This window comes from Mesoplodon bidens (assembly GCF_964165515.1).
Source record: "Mesoplodon bidens genome assembly, chromosome: 3".
Lineage (NCBI taxonomy): Eukaryota > Metazoa > Chordata > Mammalia > Artiodactyla > Ziphiidae > Mesoplodon > Mesoplodon bidens.
Genome location: NC_138178.1, coordinates 35,618,913 through 35,643,270, shown reverse-complemented (window position 1 = coordinate 35,643,270; position 24,358 = coordinate 35,618,913). Strand labels below are relative to the sequence as shown.

Below are 24,358 nucleotides of genomic sequence, written 5' to 3'. Positions count from 1 at the left end.
TTGGAGGCATGAAAACAACACTGATCTCATTGTACATCTCCATTAGAGCTTCTGTGTGACCAGGTGCATTGTCAACGAGCAGTAATATCAAGATTTTCAAAGGAATCTTTTCTTCTGAGCAGTAGGTCTCAACGGTGGGCTTAAAATATTTAGTAAACCACGTTGTCAATAGACTGTGCTGTCATTCAGGCTTTGGTGTTCCATTTATAAAACACAGGCAGAGTAGATTCAGCATAATTCTTAAGGGCCCTAGGATTTCTAGAATGGTCAATGAGCACTGGCTTCAACTGAAAGTCACCAGTTGCATTAGCTCCTAACAAGAGTCAGCTTGTCCTTTGAGGCTTTGAAGTCAGGCACAGACTTCTCCTCTCTAGCTATGAAAGTCCTAGATGGCATCTTCCAATAGAAGGCCATTTCATCTACATCGAAAATCTGTTGTTTAATGTAGCCACCTTCATTAATTATCTTAGCTAGATCTTCTGGATAACTTGCTGCGGTTTCTACATCAGCACTTGCTGCTTCACCTTGCACTTGTATGTTATAGAAATGGCTTCTTTCCTTAAACCTCTGGCATCAACCTCAGATAGCTTCAAACTTTTCTTCTGTACTTCCTCACCTCTCTTAGTGTTCAGAGAATTGAAGAGAGTTAGGGCCTTCTCTAGATTAGGCTTTAGCTTAAGGGAATGTTGTGACCGGTTTGATCTTCTATCCAGACTACGCAAACCTTCTCCACAGCAGCAATAAGGCTGTTTTGCTTTCTTATTATTCATGTGTTCACCAGAGTAGTACTTTTAAATTCTTTCAAGAACTTTCCCCTTGCATTCAGAACTTGGCTAACTGCTTGGCTCCAAGAGGCCTAACTTTCAGCCTATTCCAGTTTTCGACATGCCTTCCTCACTAAGCTTAATCATTTCCAGCTTTTTTTTTTTTTTTTGCGGTACGCGGGCCTCTCACTGTTGTGGCCTCTCCCGTTGCAGAGCACAGGCTCTGGACGCGCAGGCTCAGCGGCCATGGCTCACGGGCCCAGCCGCTCCGCGGCATGTGGGATCTTTCCGGACCGGGGCACAAACCTGTGTCCCCTGCATCGGCAGGCGGACTCCCAACCACTGCACCACCAGGGAAGCCCTCATTGCTAGCTTTTGATTTAAAGTAAGAGATGTGTGATTTTTCCTTTCACCTGAATACTTAAGATGCCATTGCAGGGTTATTAATTGGCCCAGCTTCAATACTGTTGTGTCTCAGGGGATAGGGAGGCTCAAGGAGAGGGAGAAAGGGGAATGGCTAATCAGTGGCACAGTCAGAACACACACAACATTATCAATTAAGTTTACTGTCTTATATGGGTGTGGTGTGTGGTGCCCCAAAACAATTATAATAGTAACATCAAAGAGCACTGATCACAAGTCACTATAACAAATGTAAGAATAATGAAGAAGTTTGAAATACTGAGAGAATTACCAAAATGTGATGCCAAGACATGAGGTGAGCAAATGCTGTTGGAAAAATGGGGCCAACAAGCTTGCTCAATGCAGGGTTGCCACAAACCTTTGATTTGTAAAAAATGCAGTATCTGTGAAGTGCAACAGAGCAAGGTATGCCTGTACATTTAATCCAAAGTGCTACTGGAGCCAGAGAGAATTCTGACTTCAGATGGGTGGTGGGTAATCATTAGCACAAAGGACATATAAGAAAGATCCAAAAAAGAGTTAAAATAAAAAATGAGATGTAGCAAGTGATAATGAAGTAAACCATCACCTGGTATCCAGTAAACTTTACTCCTGGGTTATTTTCTATTTCCCACAATCCTTCATTAAATCCTTTCCGTTTGTTTGACTTTCCAAACTTGTCTTTGTATTCCTTATAAGGGAAAAGGTCTTTGGGACCTAAAAATGCACTGCAGAGATATATTAGAAAGAGATTTGATATTTTGACCTTCAAATATAAGATATTTTTAATATCAACTCAAGTGTCAGAGCATATTTTAGTAAATACATTAAAAGTACAAATAAACCCTCTCGGTTAGACACATATCACAAGATGTTTTGCACATATATTTCAAGGTAGAAAAAATAGACAGCTAGGTACACAAGCCAGCAACCCTGGACAGTGTTACTTTGATTTTACTTTTAAATTACTAATTTCTTTTTTGTTTTGAAATTGATTTTTAGTTAAACTACTTTAAAAGTAGTTTTAAAGATGCCTACTTTGACCACTTAAATCATCATCTTAAACTAAGACTTACCTATGCTAATCTTTCACAGGTAAGGGTTTTTTAAGACTCACAGTAAAAACATAAACACTGGATTAAAAAATGATTTTAACTCTTTATGCCACATTAGTGTATTTATTCACTATTATTTCTATAAATTAGAAAAGCATTAGTGTTTAATGAGGCACTACACAAGAAAAAAATTAGAAGTGGCAAAGTAGATAGAATCTTATCCAATTTAAACCTTATCCTAAATTAGTCATAATTATAAAAAGAAAATGAGTTAGAATAAATCCTGGAGCTGGCTAATAGATCTGAGCATTTAAATTAGAGTCTTCAGCATTATTATCTATGATATTAACCTGGTGAATGAGATGGTGGAGGCCCACATGCTGGCTGAGACTCATTTCAAACTAAGATTCATTTATTCAACAAATTTTATCGAACATCTCTAATGTGTAAGGCACTATTCTAGAGGTGTTGGGGATTCTTCAGGGAACAAAGAGATGGAATGTCTCTGCCTTCATGGAGCATACATTCTAGTAGCAAGGGTAGGGGTCTAGACAATAAAGAAGATAAATAAATAAAATACATAGTACTGTGTGCTGAAAATAAATCAATAAATATATACATGAAGCAGAGGAGGGGGATGGTTAAGGACTGGGGTGGATTTTACAGTTTTAGACATACAGACCAAGAAGGAAGGCCTCACTGAAAAGGGAACATCTAAGAACTGAATGGGGTGAAGGAAGAACCCATGCAGCTATCTGGGGAAGAGTAGAGCAGACTGAAGGAAGAGCAAGTACAACAGACCCTGAGGTGGGAGAATGCCTAGTGTGTCTGAAAAATTAAGAGGCCACTGTGGCTAGACTGAAATGAGTGAAGAGAGAGCTGTGTGAGATGAGGTCAGAGAGGTAACAGGGTGGGAGCACAGATTATGTCAGGCCTTGGAGGCCACTACAAAGGCTTTGAATCACATGGGAAGCCATTAAAGGTTCTGAGAAGTGACAATTTGTGTTTTAACAGCGCCACTTTGGCTGCTGTGTTGAAAACACACTGAAGAACTGGGTACTAGGGTAGAAGCAGAGAGACTAATTAGGCTCTTGAAGTAACAGTGGTGACTTGGACCAGTTGTAAGCAGTGCAGTTGGCGAGAGGTGGCTGGATTCTGAATTCACTCTCAAGAAAGAGCCAAGGTATTTGTTAATGGGCTAGATACCGCACATGAGAGAGAGGGTGGAACTGAGGCTATCTCCAAGGTTTTAGATTGAGCAATTAGAAGAATGCAGTTGATATTTACTGAAATGGAAAGATTTTTGAGAGAACAAGATTTGAAGGTGAAAAGCTTAGTTTTGGATGTTGAATTTGAAAACTTGGTTAGATATCCCAGTGAAGATGTCAAGTAGGCAACTGGGCAGGTGATTCTGGAATTCAGGGGCAAGGTCTGTGCTGGAGATATATATTTGGAACTTATCAGCAGAGATGATGTTGAAAGCTTTGCGACGATAGGTTAACAGTTTACTGCTAAGTTTTATAAATTCCATTTTCTGACTGGATCTTAGTACTGATCCCTTCCTTACACTGCCCAGCTGGTCAAGAATTCAAGTTGATAAAATCACCCGAGGAAGCTTTCTGACCCCAATCACCAAACTTTCCTTGACTGTTCACCTTTAATCGTTCAGCATGACTGCATTTCACTGAATCCAGAGATGGTTTATCAGGATACTGGACATTCTAACCAAATGTCTGACAAACTGAGCATGAGAAGGAAATGTGACTTTGGGTATGGTGATTTCACTTTTAGAGCAATTTGACATGAATTATTAGACTGTGGCTTTTGACCTTTCTCCAGTCCTTGACTCTATGTATAGGAATTAATTGCGGGCTAAGCTGCCTGAGGTTCACGTCAGCTATAGATACTAACCAGAGCTTGTCTGTACTTTAATGATGCCACAGGAGTCAAGGTTAATGATTCAACTGGCCATGTTAGCTGTTCCCAGAAAGAGGGACACCGAATGAGCTATTCTAAAACAAGTTCTTGTTTTTGATAGACAATCTTGGTTTTTCCCGGATTATAGATAACTCCAAAATCAAATCCAATCCCCTCTCAACTGGTTAACTTTGCTGTATGTTTTATAAATTTTAAAGGGTAGGCCAGAAAATAGAATTGTTCAAAGTTATATGCTCTAAGGATGTTATTTTTTTTCCTGACAAAGGCTGCCTTGAAAATTGTCCAGACTAAAACTACTGGGGTAAAGTTATACGGAGCAGAAGAAATTGGGGCTCCAATCACCTACCTATCCGAGCAACAGATTCAAAGAAACTGGGACTCCAATCAGCTATCTGTCTGAGCAACAGATTCAAAGCCATGTTCTGAGGAAAATTCTGGTCCTGCCTGGGGGTACTCCTGCTGACACAGTTTTCTTGTTAAGTTCCTCACCTTCCACATACTTTCCCCCCCTTTCATTTATTTCATTTAATAAATTTTAATTCATTCAACAGCTAGATTTAGACACTCCTGAAGTCATTCTACGAGGCCACCGTCACCTTGATACCAAAACCAGACAAAGATACTACAAAAAAAGAAAAATTACAGACCAATCACTGATGAATATAGATGCAAAAATCCTCAACAAAATACTAGCAAACAGAATCCAACAACACATTAAAAGGATCATACACCATGATCAAGTGGGATTTATCCCTGGGATGCAAGGATTCTTCAATATATGCAAATCAATCAATGTGATACACCATATTAACAAACTGAAGAATAAAACCCACATGATCATCTCAATAGATGCAGAAAAAGCTTGTGACAAAATTCAACACCCATTTATGATAAAAAGTCTCCAGAAAGTGGGCATAGAGGGAACATACCTCAACATAATAAAGGCCATATATGACAAACCCACAGCAAACATCATTCTCAATGGGGAAAAACTGAAAGCATATCCTCTAAGATCAGGAACGAGACAAGGATGTCCACTCTTGCCACTAATATTCAACCTAGTTATGGAAGTCCTAGCCACGGCAATCAGAGAAGTAAAATAAATAAAAGGAATACAAATCGGAAAAGAAGAAGTAAAACTGTCACTGTTTGCAGATGACATGATACTATACATAGAGAATCCTAAAGATGCCAATGAATTTGGTAAAGTTGCAGGATACAAAATTAATGCACAGAAATCTCTTGCATTCCTATACACTAATGATTAAAAATCTGAAAGAGAAATTGTGGAAACACTCCCATTTACCACTGCAGCAAAAAGAACAAAATACCTAGGAATAAACCTACCTAGGGAGACAAAAGACCTGTATGCAGAAAACTATAAGACACTGATGAAAGAAATTAAAGATGATACCAACAGATGGAGAGATATACCATGTTCTTGGATTGGAGGAATCAATATTGTGAAAATGACTATACTACCCAAAGCAATCTACAGATTCAATGCAACCCCTATCAAATTACCAATGGCATTTTTTATGGAACTAGAACAAATCATCTTAAAATTAGTATGGAGACACAAAAGACCCCGAATAGCCAAAGCAGTCCTGAGGGAAAAAAACGGAGCTGGAGGAATCAGACTCCCTGACTTCAGCCTAAACTACAAAGCTACAGTAATCAAGACAATATGGTACTGGCACAAAAACAGAAACACAGATCAATGGAACAAGACAGAAAGCCCAGAGAAAACCCACACACCTATGGTCAACTAATCTATGACAAAGGAGGCAAAGATATACAATGGAGGAAAGACAGTCTCTTCAATAAGTGGTGCTGCGAAAACTGGACAGCTACATGTAAAAGAATGAAATTAGAACACTCCCTAACACCATACACAAAAATACACTCAAAATGGATTAGAGACCTAAATGTAAGAATGGACACTGTAAAACTCTTAGAGGAAAACATAGGAAGAACACTCTTTGACATTAATCACAGCAAGATTCTTTTTGACCCACCTCCTAGAGTAATGGAAATAAAAACAAAAATAAACAAATGGGACCTAATGAAACTTCAAAGCTTTTGCAAAGCAAAGGAAACCATAAACAAGATGAAAAGACAACCCTCAGAATGGGAGAAAATATTTGCAAATGAATCAATGGACAAAGGATTAATCTCCAAAATATATAAACAGCTCATGCAGCTCAATACTAAAAAAACAAACAACCCAATCCAAAAATGGGCAGAAGACCTAAACAGACATTTCTCCAAAGAAGACATACAGATGGCCAAGAAGCACATGAAAAGTTGCTCAACATCACTAATTATTAGAGAAATGCAAATCAAAACTGCAATGAGGTATCACCTCACACCAGTCAGAATGGGCATCATTGGAAAGTCTACAGACAACAAATGCTGGAGAGGGTGTGGAGAAAAGGGAACCCTCTTGCACTGTTGGTGGAAATGTAAATTGATACAGCCACTATGGAGAATGGTATGGAGGTTCCTTAAAAAACTAAAAATAGAACTACCATACGACCCAGCAATCCCACTTACTGGGCATATACCCAGAGAAAACCATAATTCAAAAAGACACATGCACCCTAATGTTCACTGCAGCACTATTTACAATAGCCAGGTCAGAAGCAACCTAAATGCCCATCGACAGACAAATGGATAAAGAAGATGTGGTACATATATACAATGGAATATTACTCAGCCATAAAAAGGAACGAAATTGGTTCATTTGTTGAGACGTGGATGGATCTAGAGACTGTCATGCAGAGTGAAGTAAGTCAGAAAGAGAAAAACAAATATCATATATTAACGCATATATGTGGAACCTAGAAAAATGGTACACATGAACTGGTTTGCAGGGCAGAAATTGAGACACAGATGTAGAGGACAAACATATGGACACCAAGGGGGGAAAGTGGCAGGGGGTGGGGGTGGGATGTATTGGGCAATTGGGATTGACATGTATACACTGATGTGTATAAAATTGATGACTAATAAGAACCTGTTGTATAAAATAATAAATAAAATAAAATTCAAAAAATCAAAAAAACACAAAGAAACAAGAAAACACCTACCATGGGCCAGGCACTGTGTAAAGCACTGTGTATATAGGGCTTAGCAACATCCACACAATCTCTGCCTTCACAGAGAGACTGAATATTAGGTACTTGCCAGGGCATATAATCTCACGTTTAAGGACACCCAATACTTAGTAAATGATCAGCTGAAACAATGTTATAACAGGTTTTCTCCTCCAGATGTTTCAAAATCTACCTCTGGATGATCAAACCAGCAAAAAACTCACATACGGACTGTATCACACTGCTCCTTGGTAGAACTGCTTTTACTGAATTGAGACTTGGAATTACGCCACTGACTTATATTAAGGATGCTATAAGAAATAACTCCATAAAATCCTTCACACTGTTTACTGGAATGATTCTGTTACTTTTACTAGCAATATACCAGGTGGCAAATTCTTTAAGGGCAACTTTTACTTTCAGTGCCTTAAAGAATATCTAGAAAATGTTTACTAAGTGAATGAAAGTTACCACATAATATTAGTAAATGGTTGATTTTGGTGTATGCAATGGAAATGTGATAATCTTGTTTATCAAATCCTGCTTTGTTCTAGATATACAATCAGATCACTTGGAATTAGGTCCTAAAGAAAAAGCAAAATAATGGTATAGACATAAAAGGGAAGCAGGAATGAGGGAAATACAAAAACGGGTATCACAAAGCCCTACGCACTTATTACTATAGGTAAAACATTTATTTCTAAGCTTCGAGCAACCTCTTCAAGGAGAAAAACATTAAGTTGCATAGTCCACAAGTGTCTATTAGATAAAAATAAAACAAAGAAAATAAAACTAACCTCTTGAATAAAACATAAATTTCTCACATGAAGACAAGAAAGAAATATGCCTTAAAGGGCCCTCTCCCAGCTAGCTCTCTTTCAATACAAGAATGAGGAAGATGTCAGAGTGGTAGAGACAGCAAGCAAAGAAAAAGTTCATGCCTGGCTCTACTAACATTCACATGAACATAGGGGGTGACCCTGAATATAAGATTTCATCTTAGTTTTTAGCTTTCCCCCCCATTTGCAGTTTCTATTCCATTTGTGTCCTTGTTGTAAATAACCATATACGTTCTCAGTGTGTCAGGTTCTGTGTGTCAAGACTGCCTATGGTTCCCTAGCATCCATTATCATTGTCTTTCTTTTAATGGATACCCCTCCCAATTTGCTTCCCCAACAAAGTTGCCTAGCTAGAGACTATGCTTCCAGCTTCCTTACAGCTAGATATGACCATATGTCCAAGTTCTTGCCACTGGAATAAATGCAACTGTAAGCCACATATTCAACTGCTGTGTCATTTCCTTACCTCTTCTCTCTCCCCCTTCCCTCTACCTGGAAGATGCACAGGTAGTGCTGAGCCAGTTTTTGTTCTTTTTTTTTTTAATAAGCAGACAAGGGCAATGCCCTAGGGAATGGCAGGACAACACAATAGAAGCAACCTGGGTCCCTAGAGCAGAGCTGAACATCCACCTTGATCTATCTACCTTGATAGACAGATCTATCTATCTATCTATCTAGATCCCCCATCCCTGGACTGTTTGCAAAAAAAGAAGTAAATTCCTATATTACTTGAGACACTGTATTTTCAGTTTCCTTTATTCAATAGCTTAATCTGTACTCTGACCAACACAATTACAAAAACTTGGAAAGGTAGTATGTTTCCTTCAGCATCTGACAAATTGAAGAAGACTGAGAGAACATAACTTTGTTCTGTGAAATATGAATGGAAGACATCTCTCTAGGTCTTAAAAGTGTCCTAAAGGAAACTTCTGGGTCATGCCCAACATTTAAGCAGAAACAGAAATGATATTCAAAAGCAAAATAAATGAAAAATCTTTACATTAAGAAAAAAATATATCATCTTTGCAATTTTATAATTATGATTTTAACAACATATAAAATAATATAAAGTGATATTAACAACATATAATATAATGTAGTCTAGCAGAATCAAATTAGAACTGTTGAAAATTTAAGTTGTTTTGTTGACTTACGTTTCATGGGTGCCAAAAAAGAAGATAGGATACTTATTTGCTGGAGGCTTCACAGCTCCCTCTGGGAGTTCATCAATCTATTAAAGATAAAATCATGTAAAATAGCATAAACATGATATAAACATTGTTCCGATAATTTATTGCTAATTTCAAAATAAAATCACTCTAATAAAAATCCCAACAGTTTTCCTTTTCTTGAACCTTATAAAATGATTCTAAAGGTTGTATTTGGCACACCATATGGAGAGTAACACTGTAAAATGATTATAACTATTATGGTAATACATAATCAGGAGCCAAAACTACTCATTTCCTTCAACTCAATAGAATTACTCTTGGGAATCTGTCCTAGTGAAATAATTCAAAAGAATAACAAAAAAGAAACAGAAGATGCACTTTTGGGGGATAGTAACAAATTTTTACACCCCACCCTACAAGATAGGAGAATTATGGAAAATTAACTCAAAATATTATGTAGTCATTGGAAGATATCATCTCTTGCCTGGACTAGTGCAAGTCTCTCCCCATCCACTGAAGCTCACATTACTTTTTTTTTGTGTGTGTGTGGTATGCGGGCCTCTCACTGTTGCGGCCTCTCCCGTTGCGGAGCACAGGCTCCGGACGCGCAGGCCCAGCGGCCATGGCTCACAGGCCCAGCCTCTCCGCGGCATGTGGGATCTTCCCGGACTAGAGTACGAACCCGTGTCCCCTGCATCGGCAGGCAGACTCGCAACCACTGCGCCACCAGGGAAGCCCTCACATTACCTTTTTAAATGCATATTTGGTTGTGTCAAATCCTTCAACAGCTTCTCACAGCTGTGCATCTGAAACCTCTGGGGCTTTTTAAAAATAAAGATCATCTATCCTTCCCCAGACCCAGCAATTTTTATGTACAGCTGAGGTTGAGAACTTCTCATAGGATAAAGTCTAAATTCTTTAGAATGCTACATAGTTATATATACATTATTACCTAGAATGTTGCAAGAAATGGTCCTTGACTCCTAACTCTCCATCTGTAGTCCTAACCTTTCCTTTGAACTCCAGGAATGAAATTACAAACATCTACAAACCATTTCCATTTACAGGTCCTACAAACAGCTTAAAATAAAGAAAAGGCCTGGAGTTCTTCAGAAGAGGCATACTTGGAGTTTATAGAGCAAGGAAAAGGGTCTGGTATCCTGTGTCCTGAAGATATCTGCAGGCCTTCTTAACTAACATATGGCGACAGCCTGAGGATTACTACAGCATCACAACATTCATCTCTGAACTGAATGAACCATGTGTCACAGAACAGATGCTCTGGTGTACTGAGAAAAGATGGACTTGCAGTCTAGAAACTTTAGTCCTGCTTCTGACTTCAATTGTGATATCGAAGATATCACTTAATGACTTTCACATCTGTAAACTGAGACGGTTGCACTAGGTAACCTCTAGGTTTCCTTCAAGTCCTGAAGTTCCATGCCTTGCCTAAAACTGAACTAATTTTCTCTGAATCTGTTTTTGTTTTGTATCTTAAGTACTGGTACACTCCGTACCAAGAAAGAAACCTTAATCTTTTTATTATTTCCTCAAGCTCCACATTCAGTTTTTCATCAAATTCCCCAATTTGGCTCCTGAAATGTCTTCAAATTGAACACCATTCCCATTACCAAATTCAGTTCCCTAAAAAAGTTCTCATGATCTTTTGACAAGGCCACAGCAGCCTGTCAAAGTACCTCCTTGCCTCTGGGCTTTCCCGTTACCGACTGTACAACTTCTGGGTAAATCCTGTATGTTTTACATTCAATACACTACCCTACAAAGACAATTTAAAATGAGTAATTTCATTTTGAATAAAATTCAATATATATTCAATTATACACACACACACACACACACACTCATACATATATTATTGTGGTAAAAAATACATAACATAAAATTTTCTATCTTACCCATTTTTAAATTTACAGTTCAGTAATGTTAAGAATATTCACACTATGATACAGATCTCCAGAAAATGAATAACTATATTTTAAATGAACAAAACATAGAACTTAATATGGAAATGTATGTTTATGTATGTGGGAGGCACTGAATAGCCGACAGAACACTATCACGTCGTGTATTTTGTTCACTCCTGTGAGAAAACTGAAAGTGCATCTTTTTAAAAAAACTTTTAAAACTTTTCTTTCAAATAAAACAACTTTTGGTTAAACTTTTCCTTCTCCGTATTATATAACTAACATCTACTGTAGAAGTTGCAAACTGACGGCCCTTAGGCCATGTCTGGCCTGAAGAAATGTTTTGTTTGGCTCATACAGTGTTTTTAAAAAACTGAATTAGATATCAACACTTTAAAACTGGAAGAGTCATCTTAAAATCCAGAACAATAGCCTCTGTGAAAAAATATCAAAGATAGGGATAAGCAACACTAAGCTTGCATTCCCAGGAGGCAACAATTAGCTGAAGATGATCAACAGCTGCCTTCAGACAAGGTATGTTCTCTCAAGTTTGCTACATTCCCCACCACTCTCCAGGTCATGTTGTAAATGCCTGTTTCCCTTACTTACATTGCTTGCCTGGCCCCTTTGAATATCTGAGTTCATACCCCTGTAATAAATAATGCCAAAATAGTGGGCTTACCATCACGCTGGTTCCCTCATAAAGGTATTAAATGTTGACATGCACTCACTATATTTTACTGAGTCTTGTTTTGAAAATTACACTTTGGGCTTCCCTGGTGGCGCAGTGGTTAAGAATCTGCCTGCCAATGCAGGGGACACAGGTTCGAGCCCTGGTCTGGGAAGATCCCACAGGCCACGGAGCAACTAAGCCCGTGAGCCACAACTACTGAGCCTGCGCGTCTGGAGCCTGTGCTCCACAACGGGAGAGGCCGTGACAGTGAGAGGCCCGCGCACCGGGATGAAGAGTGGCCTCCGCTCGCTGCAACTGGAGAAAGCCCTCACACAGAAACGAAGACCCAACACAGCCAAAAATAAATAAATAAATTTAAAAAAAAAGAAAGAAAATTACACTTTGACAGTTGTGGAATTATACCAAGTTGTTCAAGTGGATATACCTTCTTGAACCAATTAAAGAGTGCATCTCCTAGGCACTGGTTTTTGTTTGTTTGTTTTGGCTTCTAGAGTGAATACCAAGTGGCAATAGAACTTTAACTTCAGAGTTTCTGTTTTTCTACTGTTTCTATTTTCCTGACTTTTATTTTCACTTTTATTTCTGGTTATTGGCTATGTTTGGTTCTGATTCTGGTTTGCACACAGCCAATGTGTTATTCCCCATTAATAGGAGGATGGGGACCTATTCTCTTTTGGGTATGACAGGGCAAATAATCTGGTACAATAGTCTTTTGGTTTGTAGAAGAATAAGTCTTGCTTCTACTGGAAAGAAGAAAAGCCCTTTGAGATCTAGATCAGTGACTGTACGTATTTTGTGTTTCCTTTAACCTGTAACTAAAGTTGTAGACCTGAAGCCGTAGGCTCTCTGTGTGCCTAGCATACTTGAGAGTCTTTACCCTTCCTTGTGTGAGTTTGAAACATTTTCCTATTTCTGGGAAGGTTATTAACAAATTAGATATAAATTTCTTAAAATGAAAGAGCTCTGCTTTTACTGATTTACAGACACTAATAAAATTACAAAAATCTAATATAAAGGAACGTATAAGAATCCTCAAGAAATTAAAAAGTGAATGTAGAATACTTCAAATACGGTGGCCTTTTTGTTATCGTTCATTGTTTATCTGTCTGCTTCGTTCACTGCAGAGACACAGGGAATGTCAGTTAGAACTGAGGCTCTCTGTCCCTTGGAGTCTACAACTCTAACAAGCCCCATGGACTTGGGGCCTGGAGGCAGGCAGCCTCACATTTCCTAGAAAACTTGTTCTCAGAGTTCATCCCTGGGCCTTCGCCATCAGTGTCACCTGCGGACTCATTAGAAATGCTAGTTCTCAGTCCAGAACCCTAATGAGGGTTAGGCCTAAGAATCAGTGTTTTAAGAAGCCTCCAGCAGGCTTCCCTGGTGGCGCAGTGGTTGAGAGTCCGCCTGCCGATGCAGGGGACATGGGTTCGTACCCCGGTCCTGGAAGATCCCACATGCCGCGAAGCAGCTGGGCCCGTGAGCCATGGCCGCTGAGCTTGTGCGTCCGGAGCCTGTGCTCCACAACAGGAGAGGCCACAACAGTGAGAGGCCCGCGTACCACACACACACAAAAAAAACCAAGAAGCCTCCAGCTGTTTTTGATATACATTATAAAACATTCCATCCTCCTGCTGTGGTTTCTGTGGATGAGTTGCCTTTGTTTCTTCTGATTAACATTAAGTCTGCTTAGGGAGGAGATATGGGGATATATGTATATGGATAGCTGATTCACTTTGTTATAAAGCAGGAACTAACACACCATTGTAAAGCAATTATACTCCAATAAAAGATGTTATAAAAACAACAACAACAACAAAAAGCATTAAGTCTGCTTAAATCTGCGGGATTTTTGCCCTGAGACCGCAAAATTGCATCAGTGCACGTTTATTTTCCTAATATTTTTTAAAATGTATAACATGTCCAATTTTCTATTTTTTAATTAAAGGAGTGCTACACTATATTAAATGTGGTGGCTTTTTAAGAAAAAACCCTTCTCACAGGAACTGTTAGCTCGTAAGTATTCTTATATAAGAATCCAAATTTAAGTAATCAAAGTGAACCTTTGAACAAATCAGACTGGTTTACAATTTTGGTTTAAAAATAACAATTTGTCTTTATCTGGATTTAATCGTTGTAGAGTGTAATATAAGTAAATTTAAGAAAATAAAATTGGGGTTTCTCATGAAGATACTAATTTACATCTGAATTCCTTAAGTTCTGAAGTTCTTACCTAACCTCCCTCAGTAGACTTCCCTGGTGGTGCAGTGGTTAAGAATCTGCCTGCCAATGCAGGGGACACAGGTTCGATCCCTGGTCCAGGAAGATCCCACATGCCGCAAGCAATGAAGCCCGTGTGCCACAACTACTGAGCCTGCGTTCTAGAGCCCGCGAGCCGCAACTACTGAGGCCTCATGCCACAAGCTACTGAAGCCCACACGCCTAGAGTCTGAGCTCCGCAACAAGAGAACCACTGCAATGAAAAGCCTGCGCCACCTCAAGGAAGAGTAGCCCCTGCTCACCGCAACTAGAGAAAGCCCGCACACAGCAACGAAGACCCAACACAGCCAAAAATAAATAATAAAAAAATAAAGGCATCATCATATAGATAAAAATAAGGAAATAAATTTTTAAAAGAATAAAATGGACATTAAAAAAAAGGAAAAAAGGGTCTACTGATAAGCTAATATTACTTCCATATAATGTTTAAGATGAAGGAAAACGTAAACTTAAACTATAATTCTGAGAAACTTTTCTCTATCAACAGTAATTATGTTCTGTGGTATGTTAAGATTAAACATAATTTCCAATAGTTAACTTTAAGACCTTGGACTAATATTAAATTGAGTTAAAGGATCATCTTTGCATCTTTGAATAATTCCTAAGTAAGACAGAATACTGAAACATTGGTCAGCAAGTGTAGTTTTAACATATATATGATTTTAATTTTTATATGTTATGTAGTGGAAAGGACATGTGTATTAGGTGTATCCATGAGCTTTGCTGGTTTGTTAAAACACTTGTATATAACAAATTTCTCAGTTTCTCTGTGAAACAGAAGTTAGTTACCTTGGTTAAGTTATAATTGATATGCAGATTGAGACTATACTAAGAACAATAGTGACACAGAAATACAACCATGTATGCAAAGGTAATGAATGGCATGTGTTCTTGTTTATTAATGGGAAAAGATTAGTCTTGTACTTGAAGTAAAGTATCTAGGTTGTTCCAAAATGTGAAAGAGGATAATGAAGGACCAACCTGGATAGTGAAAGCTGTAGAAGATTTGTGGAAAGGGAAATTTATTTGCCTTGGACTATAATAACTGCAAATAGTAGTCTAAAATACGCAATGAAATATTAAAATTTTTCCAAAGCTGGCTCAGTTTCGATGGATTTATTCATAAGATTAAAAAGGGAAAGCTTCTAAATCCATTAATGTCAAATATTTATTAATATAAAACCAGAATTTGGTTTTCTCTGTTAAAATAAAAAATTGGTCTTGGAGTATTCTATCTGTTCTTAACAAAATATGGTAAAAGGTTATTCTTTACCTCCTGAATAATCTGCATGTATAGCCATATCTCACTAGAATAACTTCTTGGACTTTGTGCTGACTCTGTCATATCCTTAAATTTGTTTTTAAACAAACAACAAAAGTTCCTTGCTAAAGAGTTAAAGTTCTTCAAAAAAAAAACTGGGTCACCACCTTCTATGTTAATTTAAAATATTATATTGTTACTTTGACTAAGTCATTATTCATTATCCTCAGATATCTAAGCTCCTATCTTAATCAAGCAATGAAGTCTGATAATTCTTGTGATGCTGCTGAGTTCAGAGAACTCACTGTGTAACAGATGATTTGGTTCAGATTGTGGTGTAAGACCCAAAGTGCAGTATTACATGCTGCCTCAACATTTTGTAAAATTGGGATGGTCTTGAATGGACTACCTGCAAGTTCTCCTCTCTTGCTCCTGTGGATAAGGTCCCCTAGTCAAAAAATCCTCTTCATCAAAGGAACCAAGCAAAGTTTCTTTTTAATCCCTGCTAGGCTTTATCCCCGGTTTTGGTTCCCTGCTAGCCTCTGAATTATTCAGACAAGCCAATCACATCCTCCTGTGGGAACCCCACTCTCTTGATACTACAAAGTCTTCTTCCCATTGCCTGAGTTGTTCACTGTTCCTGAGTGCAACTTCCAGGTCGCCCGGTACGGCATGCAGTGTCCTCCTCCTCTGGGATGTGAGTTTATGTAACTAATAAATTGTTGCCTGTCTTATCTATCCAGTGTTGTATGTTGAGCCATTCCCAAAAACATATGGTGGGAATCCTCTCTCTCACCAATACGGTGAATAGGAAGTGACCAACACCAGGGGAATCTTATCAGAATGCTGGGGTAAGAGGTTCCACACAGTGGCTCAAATTTATTATGTGTGGTAGCTTAGAGGTTTCGTGCACCGAGTCCAGATGGTAGTTGGGGGTGGGGTTGAGTGGAGGAAGAGAAGTCCTGAGGGCCAGAGAGCTAGGCAGAGATACCAAGGTGCCTCCCTTGGCAGTGTCTCTTCTCTCAGAAATGCTCATGGCCCATTCATTCCCTTACTTTGTTCAAATCTCTGCTCAAATAGCACTGCATCAGAGGGCTTTTCCCCTACAACCCAACTTAAAATAACACCTCTTACCCTGTCATTCTCTATTCTTTTACTCTGCTTTATTTTTATTGTAAGAATTTCCCTGCCCTTGAGTATTTGTTTGTTTCTTTACATTAGAATATAATCTTTGTGAGAGGGAAACTTGCTTTGTTCTCCACAATAGCTCTACTGCCTAAAGCAGCACCTGATACATGACTGGTGCATAATAAATATTCCTCGAGGACCAAGGTTTCCTTATTGACTCAGGATCTGAAGAAGCCTATACTTACATGGAGAGAATCAGTGACCCTGGCTGTGAAGAAGAGAAAGGTACACCACAGACCACTTTCAATCACAGATTACTAAGAAAAACTATTATGGGGTTATAGTATAAAGGAGTCTCTATGCTTAAGAAAAGGAAATAAGAAGAACAAACTTGTCTCTTTGAATATGCCAATAAGAAGAATTTTGGGGGCTAGCTGACTAAGAATGCGGAGGAAAAAAAGACCATTTTACCTATTAAAGTTTATGAGGTGAGGTTAAATTACAGAGGGGAAAAAAGTTTGTGATATTATAAAATGGATTTAGATAAAGAGAAGTCTATAAATGAGTCAACAAATTTACTGTAGGGGAAGAAAGGGAAAGGACACTATGGAAAAAGGAAATGTATACAGGAGGAAGGGGAAAGAATTTTTAAAATCTGAGTACATCTGGATTAACAAACAGGTAATTGATCAACTTAATATCTGAAAATAACACTTTGTTATAAGGATCCCAAACATAAGGAGATAACTTCCAAAATAACAGTTCAAAAAAATCTGTTGAAAACCAGTCCCTAATTATCTTCAAGAATATAAAAACCATCACTTGTTAGTTGACAGAGCAATTCACATTGAAAGACATTTTGTTTTTCACTCAATAAAACTTCGAAAAACCTCACCATTTTCATCTTTAGAAAATTATAAATAATTTTGAGAGGTCACAATATACTTAGAATGCAGTGCTTTTAACTTATTGTAGGCTTTATGTAGGGGATAGGCCAGATGACTGACTGAGGTCCCTCATTCGTATGTTACATTGCTGATTCTGGAGGAGGAGCATATATGGGGCATTAACACATCCTCACAGTATACCTGGGGAGAGCCAATCTGACAAATGGAAAAACTCAGGCTGAATAGTAAAAAGTGAGGGATTTGGGTGTATGATCTTCATATAAGATCTTCATTTATATCGCCAGATCCCTCTTTTTTTTTTAATTATATCAGGCACATTTTAAATTGAAATGTATAAAAAAATCTGGCTTATTCCCCCAACTTTCCCTCAGTCTTAAGCAATTGTCCACACAGGTTCAATCTTGAACAGGTATAAATACACTCATTTTTAGGGTTTATCTGCATTTTTAAAAAGTTTTATTTATTTAGGGCTTCCCTGGTGGCGCAGTGGTTGAGAGTCCGCCTGCCGATGCAGGGGACGCGGGTTCGTGCCCCGGTCTGGGAAGATCCCACATGCCGTGGAGCGGCTGGGCCTGTGAGCCATGGCCGCTGAGCCTGCGCGTCCGGAGCCTGTGCTCCGCAACGGGAGAGGCCACAACAGTGAGAGGCCCGCGTACCGTAAAAAAAAAAAAAAAAAAAAAAAAAAAGTTTTATTTATTTAATTTATTTATTTTGGGCTGCGTTGGGTCTTCATTGCTGCGCCAGCTTTCTCTAGTTGCAGCGAGTGGGCGCTACTCTTCATCGTGGTGTGCGGGCTTCTCATTGCAGTGGCTTCTCTTGTTGTGCAGCACGGGTTCTAGGCACGTGGGCTTCAGTAGTTGCAGCACGTGGGCTCAGTAGTTGTAGCTCGCAGGCTCTAGAGCGCAGGCTCAGTAGTTGAGTGCACAGGCTTAGCTGCTCCATGGCATGTGGGATCTTCCCGGACCAGGGCTCGAACCCGTGTCCCCTGCACTGGCAGGCGGATTCTTAACCACTGCGCCACCAGGGAAGCCCTCTACCTTCATTTTTATTGAAGTAAAATTTATAGTGAAATAACTGATCTTAAATGTATTGAATATATTTAATGAGAATCTGATACATGCATATACCTATATTAACCAACCCCTAATCAAATACAGAACTTTAAGTTATCTCAGAACATTTCCTCCTACTCCCTACCAGTTATTTCTCATCCACCACAGGCAACCCCCTTCCTGATTTCCATCATCACAGATCGGTTTTTCCTGTTCCTGAACTTAAAAAGAAAAAAAAAAAAGCAACAAGTTTTTGGTCATTGGCTTCTTTTGCTCAATGTCTTTTTGAGATGAATTCATATTATATTAGTAATATAATTCTAATATAATTCTTTTATATTGCCAAGTAGTATTCTACTGCATCCATTCTCTTTATGTGATGATGGACATTTGTTACTGTTTCCAGTTTTGACTATTGTGAATGAAACTGCTAGAATTATTCTTGTACCTTTTTTGGGGGGAATATATGCTTTCATCTTTCTTGGATAAATACCTAGGAAAAGGATCAGTGAGTAATAGTGTAGGGATATGTTTAACTTTGTAAGAAACTTCCACACTGTGTTCCGAAGTGGTTATACCATTTAAAAAAAAATTTATTTTACTTATTTATTTTTGGCTGCGTTGGGTCTTCGTTGCTGCATGCGGGCTTTTCTCTAGTTGCGACTAGCGGGGGCTACTCTTCGTTGTGGCGCGCGGGCTTCTCATTGCAGTGGCTTCTCTTGTTGCAGAGCACGGACTCTAGGCACGCGGGCTCCAGTAGTTGTGGCACGCGGGCTCAGGAGCGCAGGCTCAGTAGTTTCGGCACACGGGCTTAGCTGCTCCGCGGCATGTGGGATCTTCCTGGACCAGGGCTTGAACCCGTGTCCCCTGCATTGGTAGGCGGATTCTTAACCACTGCGCCACTAGGGAAGCCCGGTTATACCATTTTAAACCCCCTTGAACAATACATGAGTTCCAGTTGCTCTACATCCTAACCAACACTTGGTGTGGCCAGTCTTTTTAATTTTAGCCATTCCAATAGGTGTGAAGTGTTATCTACTGTGGATATCTTTCAACATACCAAACTGTCACAGTGCTCTACACATTCACTCAAGAGACATGAAAGCTTATGTCCATACAAAGATCTGTACTTTACTCATAATAGTGAAAATCTGGAAACAGTCTAGATGTCCATCAACACAAGAATGGTTAAACAAACTGGTGTATTCACACAAGGGAATACTATTCTGTAATAAAAAGAACAAAGTACTAATCATACAATAACATGGATGAATCTCAAAAGCATTATGGTAAATGAAAGAAGTCTGCATAAAAGAGTAGTACTGGAATATTGCATAAATGGAATATTGCATGATTCCATTTATATGAAGTTCCAGAAAAGAAAAAGCTAATTTGTGATGAAGAAAAACTCTAAACTGATTATCTCTGGGGGAAGGTGGGAGTGGTAACTGACTGGGAAGAGGCATAAGATAATTTTCTGGGGTGATGGTATATTTCATATCTTGATAGGGGTTTGGGTTATATGGGTATATAAATCTGTCATAACTCATCAAATGGAACATTCACTGTATGTAACTTTTACCTCAAAAATGTAAATAAACATTAAATTCTAGTTAATTACATGCATGCTAAAGTGTTTAGGAATGAAATACAATAATGTATGCAAATTAACTTAAAATACATAAAAATAAGATAAATTGATGGATGGATAGAAACTGTTAGATGGATACAAATGTCATAAAACAAACCTAGCAAAATGCTAGTTGCAGACTCTAGGTGTGGTGGGTTATGGTGTTCACTTTTTATATCAACTTCTGATACGTTTCAAAAATTTCATAATAATATTTTGGTAAAAATAGAAGAGGGGAGAGAGGATGAGGGTAGTATAACAAGTTGGTTATAACCTTGTTCTTAAAATGGAGTCAACTGATATTGTTTAGTCAATAAATCAGTATGAGACAGGAGGGGCTTCCCTGGTGGCAGGTACAGTGGTTAAGAATCCGCCTGCCAATGCAGGGGACGTGGGTTCAAGCCCTGGTCCAGGAAGATCCCAGATGCTGCGGAGCAACTAAGCCTGTGTGCCACAACTACTGAGCCTGTGTGCCACAACTACTGAAGCCCTCCTGCCTATAGCCCAGGCTCCACAACAAGAGAAGCCACCACAACGAGAAGCCCACGCACTGCAACAAACAGCAGCCCTCACCCGCTGCAACTAGAGAAAGCCCGTGCACAGCAACGAAGACCCAATGCAGCCAAAAAAAAAAAAAAAAAAAAAAGAGAGAGAGACAGGAAACTGTTGTGCTTTCTTATAAGCCGAGTTGGTTTTTAAAACTGTGTACGTACAACACTTAAGCTAAAAACAACTGAATTCAAAAAAGAATTTTTAATGAAGCAATGCCATTTGCAGCAACATGGATGGACCTGGAGATTATCACACTAAGTGAAGTCAGACAAAGACAAATATCTCATGATATCACTATATATGGAATCTTAAAAAAAGATACAAAATGAGCCTGTTTACAAAACAGAAACAGACTCACAGACATTGAAAACAAATTTATGGTTACCAAAGGGGAAAGGCAGGGGAGGGATAAATTAGGAGTTTAGGATTAACAGATACACATTACTATATACAAAATGGATAAACAAGGAGGACCTCCTGTATAGCACAGGGAACTATATGCAATATCTTATAATACCCTATAATGGGAAAGAATCTGAAAAAGAATATATATATAAAACTGAATCACTTTGTTGTACACCTGAAACTAACGCAACATTGTAGATCAACTATACTTCTATTTAAAAATTTTTTTAGTTTTTAAAGCCACCAAATTGTCAATTAGTGATTGCACTTCCACCAATCATGTGAGTCCCTAAATCCCTACATCTTCACTAATAATGAATAACTTATTATCTTTTTATCTTATCTAAGTTTGCTATGTGAAAAATGCTGTTTTGTTTTAATTTGTACTTTCTTAATTATAGATGATGATGAACATCTTTTCATATGTTAAAAAGTTATTTGTATTATGTTTTCTATAAACTGCCTTTTCATATCCCATGCCCATTTTTCTACTGGGTTGTTGTCTAGTTTTGTTACTGATCAGTAAAAGCTCATTTTGTTTGTATGCCTGTCTGTCTGTCTACCTATCTATGTCAGCCCTTTTCCTACCATTTGTTACGTTTTTTACCCATTTATCATTTGTCTTGACTTCATCTGCAAAATTTTTTTGCTAGCAGAAATTTCTTAATTTTTATATAGTAACGGCTATTAATCATTTCCTTTGTGGCTTATGGGTTTGTATCTTGCTTAAAAGGCCTTTCCTACTTTAAGATTACCTAAAAATTACCCCATATTTTCTCTTGTATTACTTTTGTGATTTCACAAGTCACAAAATAACTCTATGAATTATTTTCTTAAGCTAGAAATGTACCTAATAGTAAGTGTAGGGAAATGAGCACTCACATAAATAATTACTAGGACTATAAACTGCTACAAACATTTAAGAAATTGATATGATTGCATATATTATAAAATTAAAACATACATACCACATGGCCTAACAATTCCACTTCTAGGAACCAATCTATCCTACAGAAATAAGAACATGAGTATGTAAACATAAACAAACCAGTATGTTCACTGAGGCTCTCCTGCCAAAGAAGAAACAACTAACAGGCCATCAGTGTAGGAATGGTTAACTAAATTATGGTGCAGTCATAGTATGGCACATTCATAGCCAAGATCTATGTGCATTGACTTGGAAAGTTAGCAATATATCAAGGACAGGTGAAAAGAACAAGCTGCAGGATAAAAAATGTTAACTACGGGCCTCCCTGGTGGCGCAGTGGTTGAGAGTCCGCCTGCCGATGCAGGGGATACGGGTTCGTGCCCCGGTCTGGGAGGATCCCATATGCCGCGGAGCGGCTGGGCCCGTGAGCCATGGCCTCTGGGCCTGCGCGTCCGGAGCCTGTGCTCCGCAACGGGAGAGGCCACAACAGTGAGAGGCCCGCATACCGCAAAAAGAAAAAAAAAAAAAAAAAAAAAATGTTAACTACATAAAACCATGTGTGCATGTGAATGCTTATGTAAGTGGAGGAAAACATTAGGAAGGGTACACACCAAACTATCAGTGCTAGTTATCTCAATGGGGTAGGAATGGTAGTGCTATAAAACATTTCTTCTGAAATTAAAAATAAACAAAAATATTATTTTGTCAGAGTAACCCAATAAAAATATTGATGCTTAGGGCTTGCCCTGGCAAGTCTGATTAAAAAAATAATTGCAGAATGGAATTTTTATTAGGTAAAGAGCAAATGGACAATTAAACTTCCAGACTCTACTGTCTATGTGTGCTGGATGACTTTTCCTTTAAATTGTCAGCCCCTCTATGGTTCAGCCCCTCTGAACCAATAAGAACCTCATCTGATCAGATATAAAGGCACCTTTTCCCACTACAAGGGGGGTTGGAATGAGTATCCAGTTATATACTTGGTTTGAATTTCTAAGGACACTATATTTGCAGAATTTAGCCTTCCCTTTTCCATTTCCCTAGTAAGGAGTCTTAGCTGGTCTTCCTCCAGCAAAATTTCCTTAATTATACGCAAGATTTTATATAGCACATTTTAATGGGGAGAGAATTCACTGCTTTACTCATATCCTCCAAACCCTGCCTCCCCCATCAAAAAAATGTAAAGAAAAACAATCATGTTAAACTAAATTCAGACACTTGTGAATCTAATTCACAGTATTTGTACCAATTTGGGAACATCTTTTATTTTTGGTGTCAACTCATCAAGCTTTATGTTGTCAACAAAAAATGATATACAATATGTTTTTCCCCCCCTAAATTCTATTTTATATGATATAAATTACTGCCATTTCTTGTTTTATTCAAATCTGATAAATAGATCTTTCCAACTGGGGCGAATTTTTGTCTTCTACTATTTTGTGTTAGATCGGTCTCTTTTAAACACTGCATTGCTGGGTTTTATCTATCAATCCAAATGGAGAACCATTTATGTTTGTAACATAATGTCTGGCTTTTTATGCCTCTGTTTTTTCTCTTCATGTTTATTTTTATTACATGAATTATAACTAAAATACTTCATTTTTAATTCACCAAGAACTTCCTATATTTCAAGAACACTATTAAAATAATATTTACACAATAATATTAAGATAATATTTACCTATTTATTCTAATCTGAAACAAAGTATTTAGTGCTTTCCCCTCTCTTCTTCCCTTTCCCAATCTTTATTAATCTTCCCTCCATCTTTTCTCTATTATGTTTTACTGTTTGGTTTAATAAATTAGTTACTAATCACTTTTCTTGTTATAGTGACTGTAGGCAACTATCCAAGGGAGATGCCTTCAAAGAAGGAGCAGGAAGAAGGCAAATAGCATATAAAACAGGATGTTGATATGGAACTACCTGAGCGTCAGTTTCAGCTGAAGAGCTAAGACAACAGATAATACATTCCAAAATGAGGTGAGTAACCACCATGCCAAACTTGCAAAGAATGTGGGCAAAAAACCTTGTAAACTTTAGCTCTAGCACAATAAGAAAACAAAACAAAACAATGAAAGGTTGGAGAAGGCAAGAAAAGAGACAGAGATTAGGAGAGGATTTTTGGAAAAAGCTTCTTTTTCCCAAGTACCTTGACCTAGGGAAAGAAGTTTCAAGAAGACTACTTGGAGAGCTTAAGATATATCTTCTAGAGCTTGGGAGTCACAGGAGACTGGTGTTTGACTCAAGTCTGAGAAATCCTGAGAAAGAGTACAGGACTTCCTGGTTAGTTCCTCTGACGGCAGAGTGAAATGGGTGATGAATGCACTGA

At 38.3% G+C, this 24,358-nt stretch overlaps 1 protein-coding gene across 1 annotated transcript in view; it reads right to left on the bottom strand.

The window, feature by feature from the left end:
- Positions 1 to 24,358, bottom strand: part of HDGFL3 (HDGF like 3) — a 77,308-nt gene that overhangs the window by 15,683 nt on the left and 37,267 nt on the right. Inside the window, exons 2-3 of the mRNA XM_081229000.1 lie at positions 9,251 to 9,327; positions 1,756 to 1,894 (exon numbers count right to left, since the gene is read on the bottom strand). Coding sequence (XP_081085126.1) covers positions 1,756 to 1,894; positions 9,251 to 9,327 — 216 coding nt within the window. The remainder of the gene's footprint in view (positions 1 to 1,755; positions 1,895 to 9,250; positions 9,328 to 24,358) is intronic.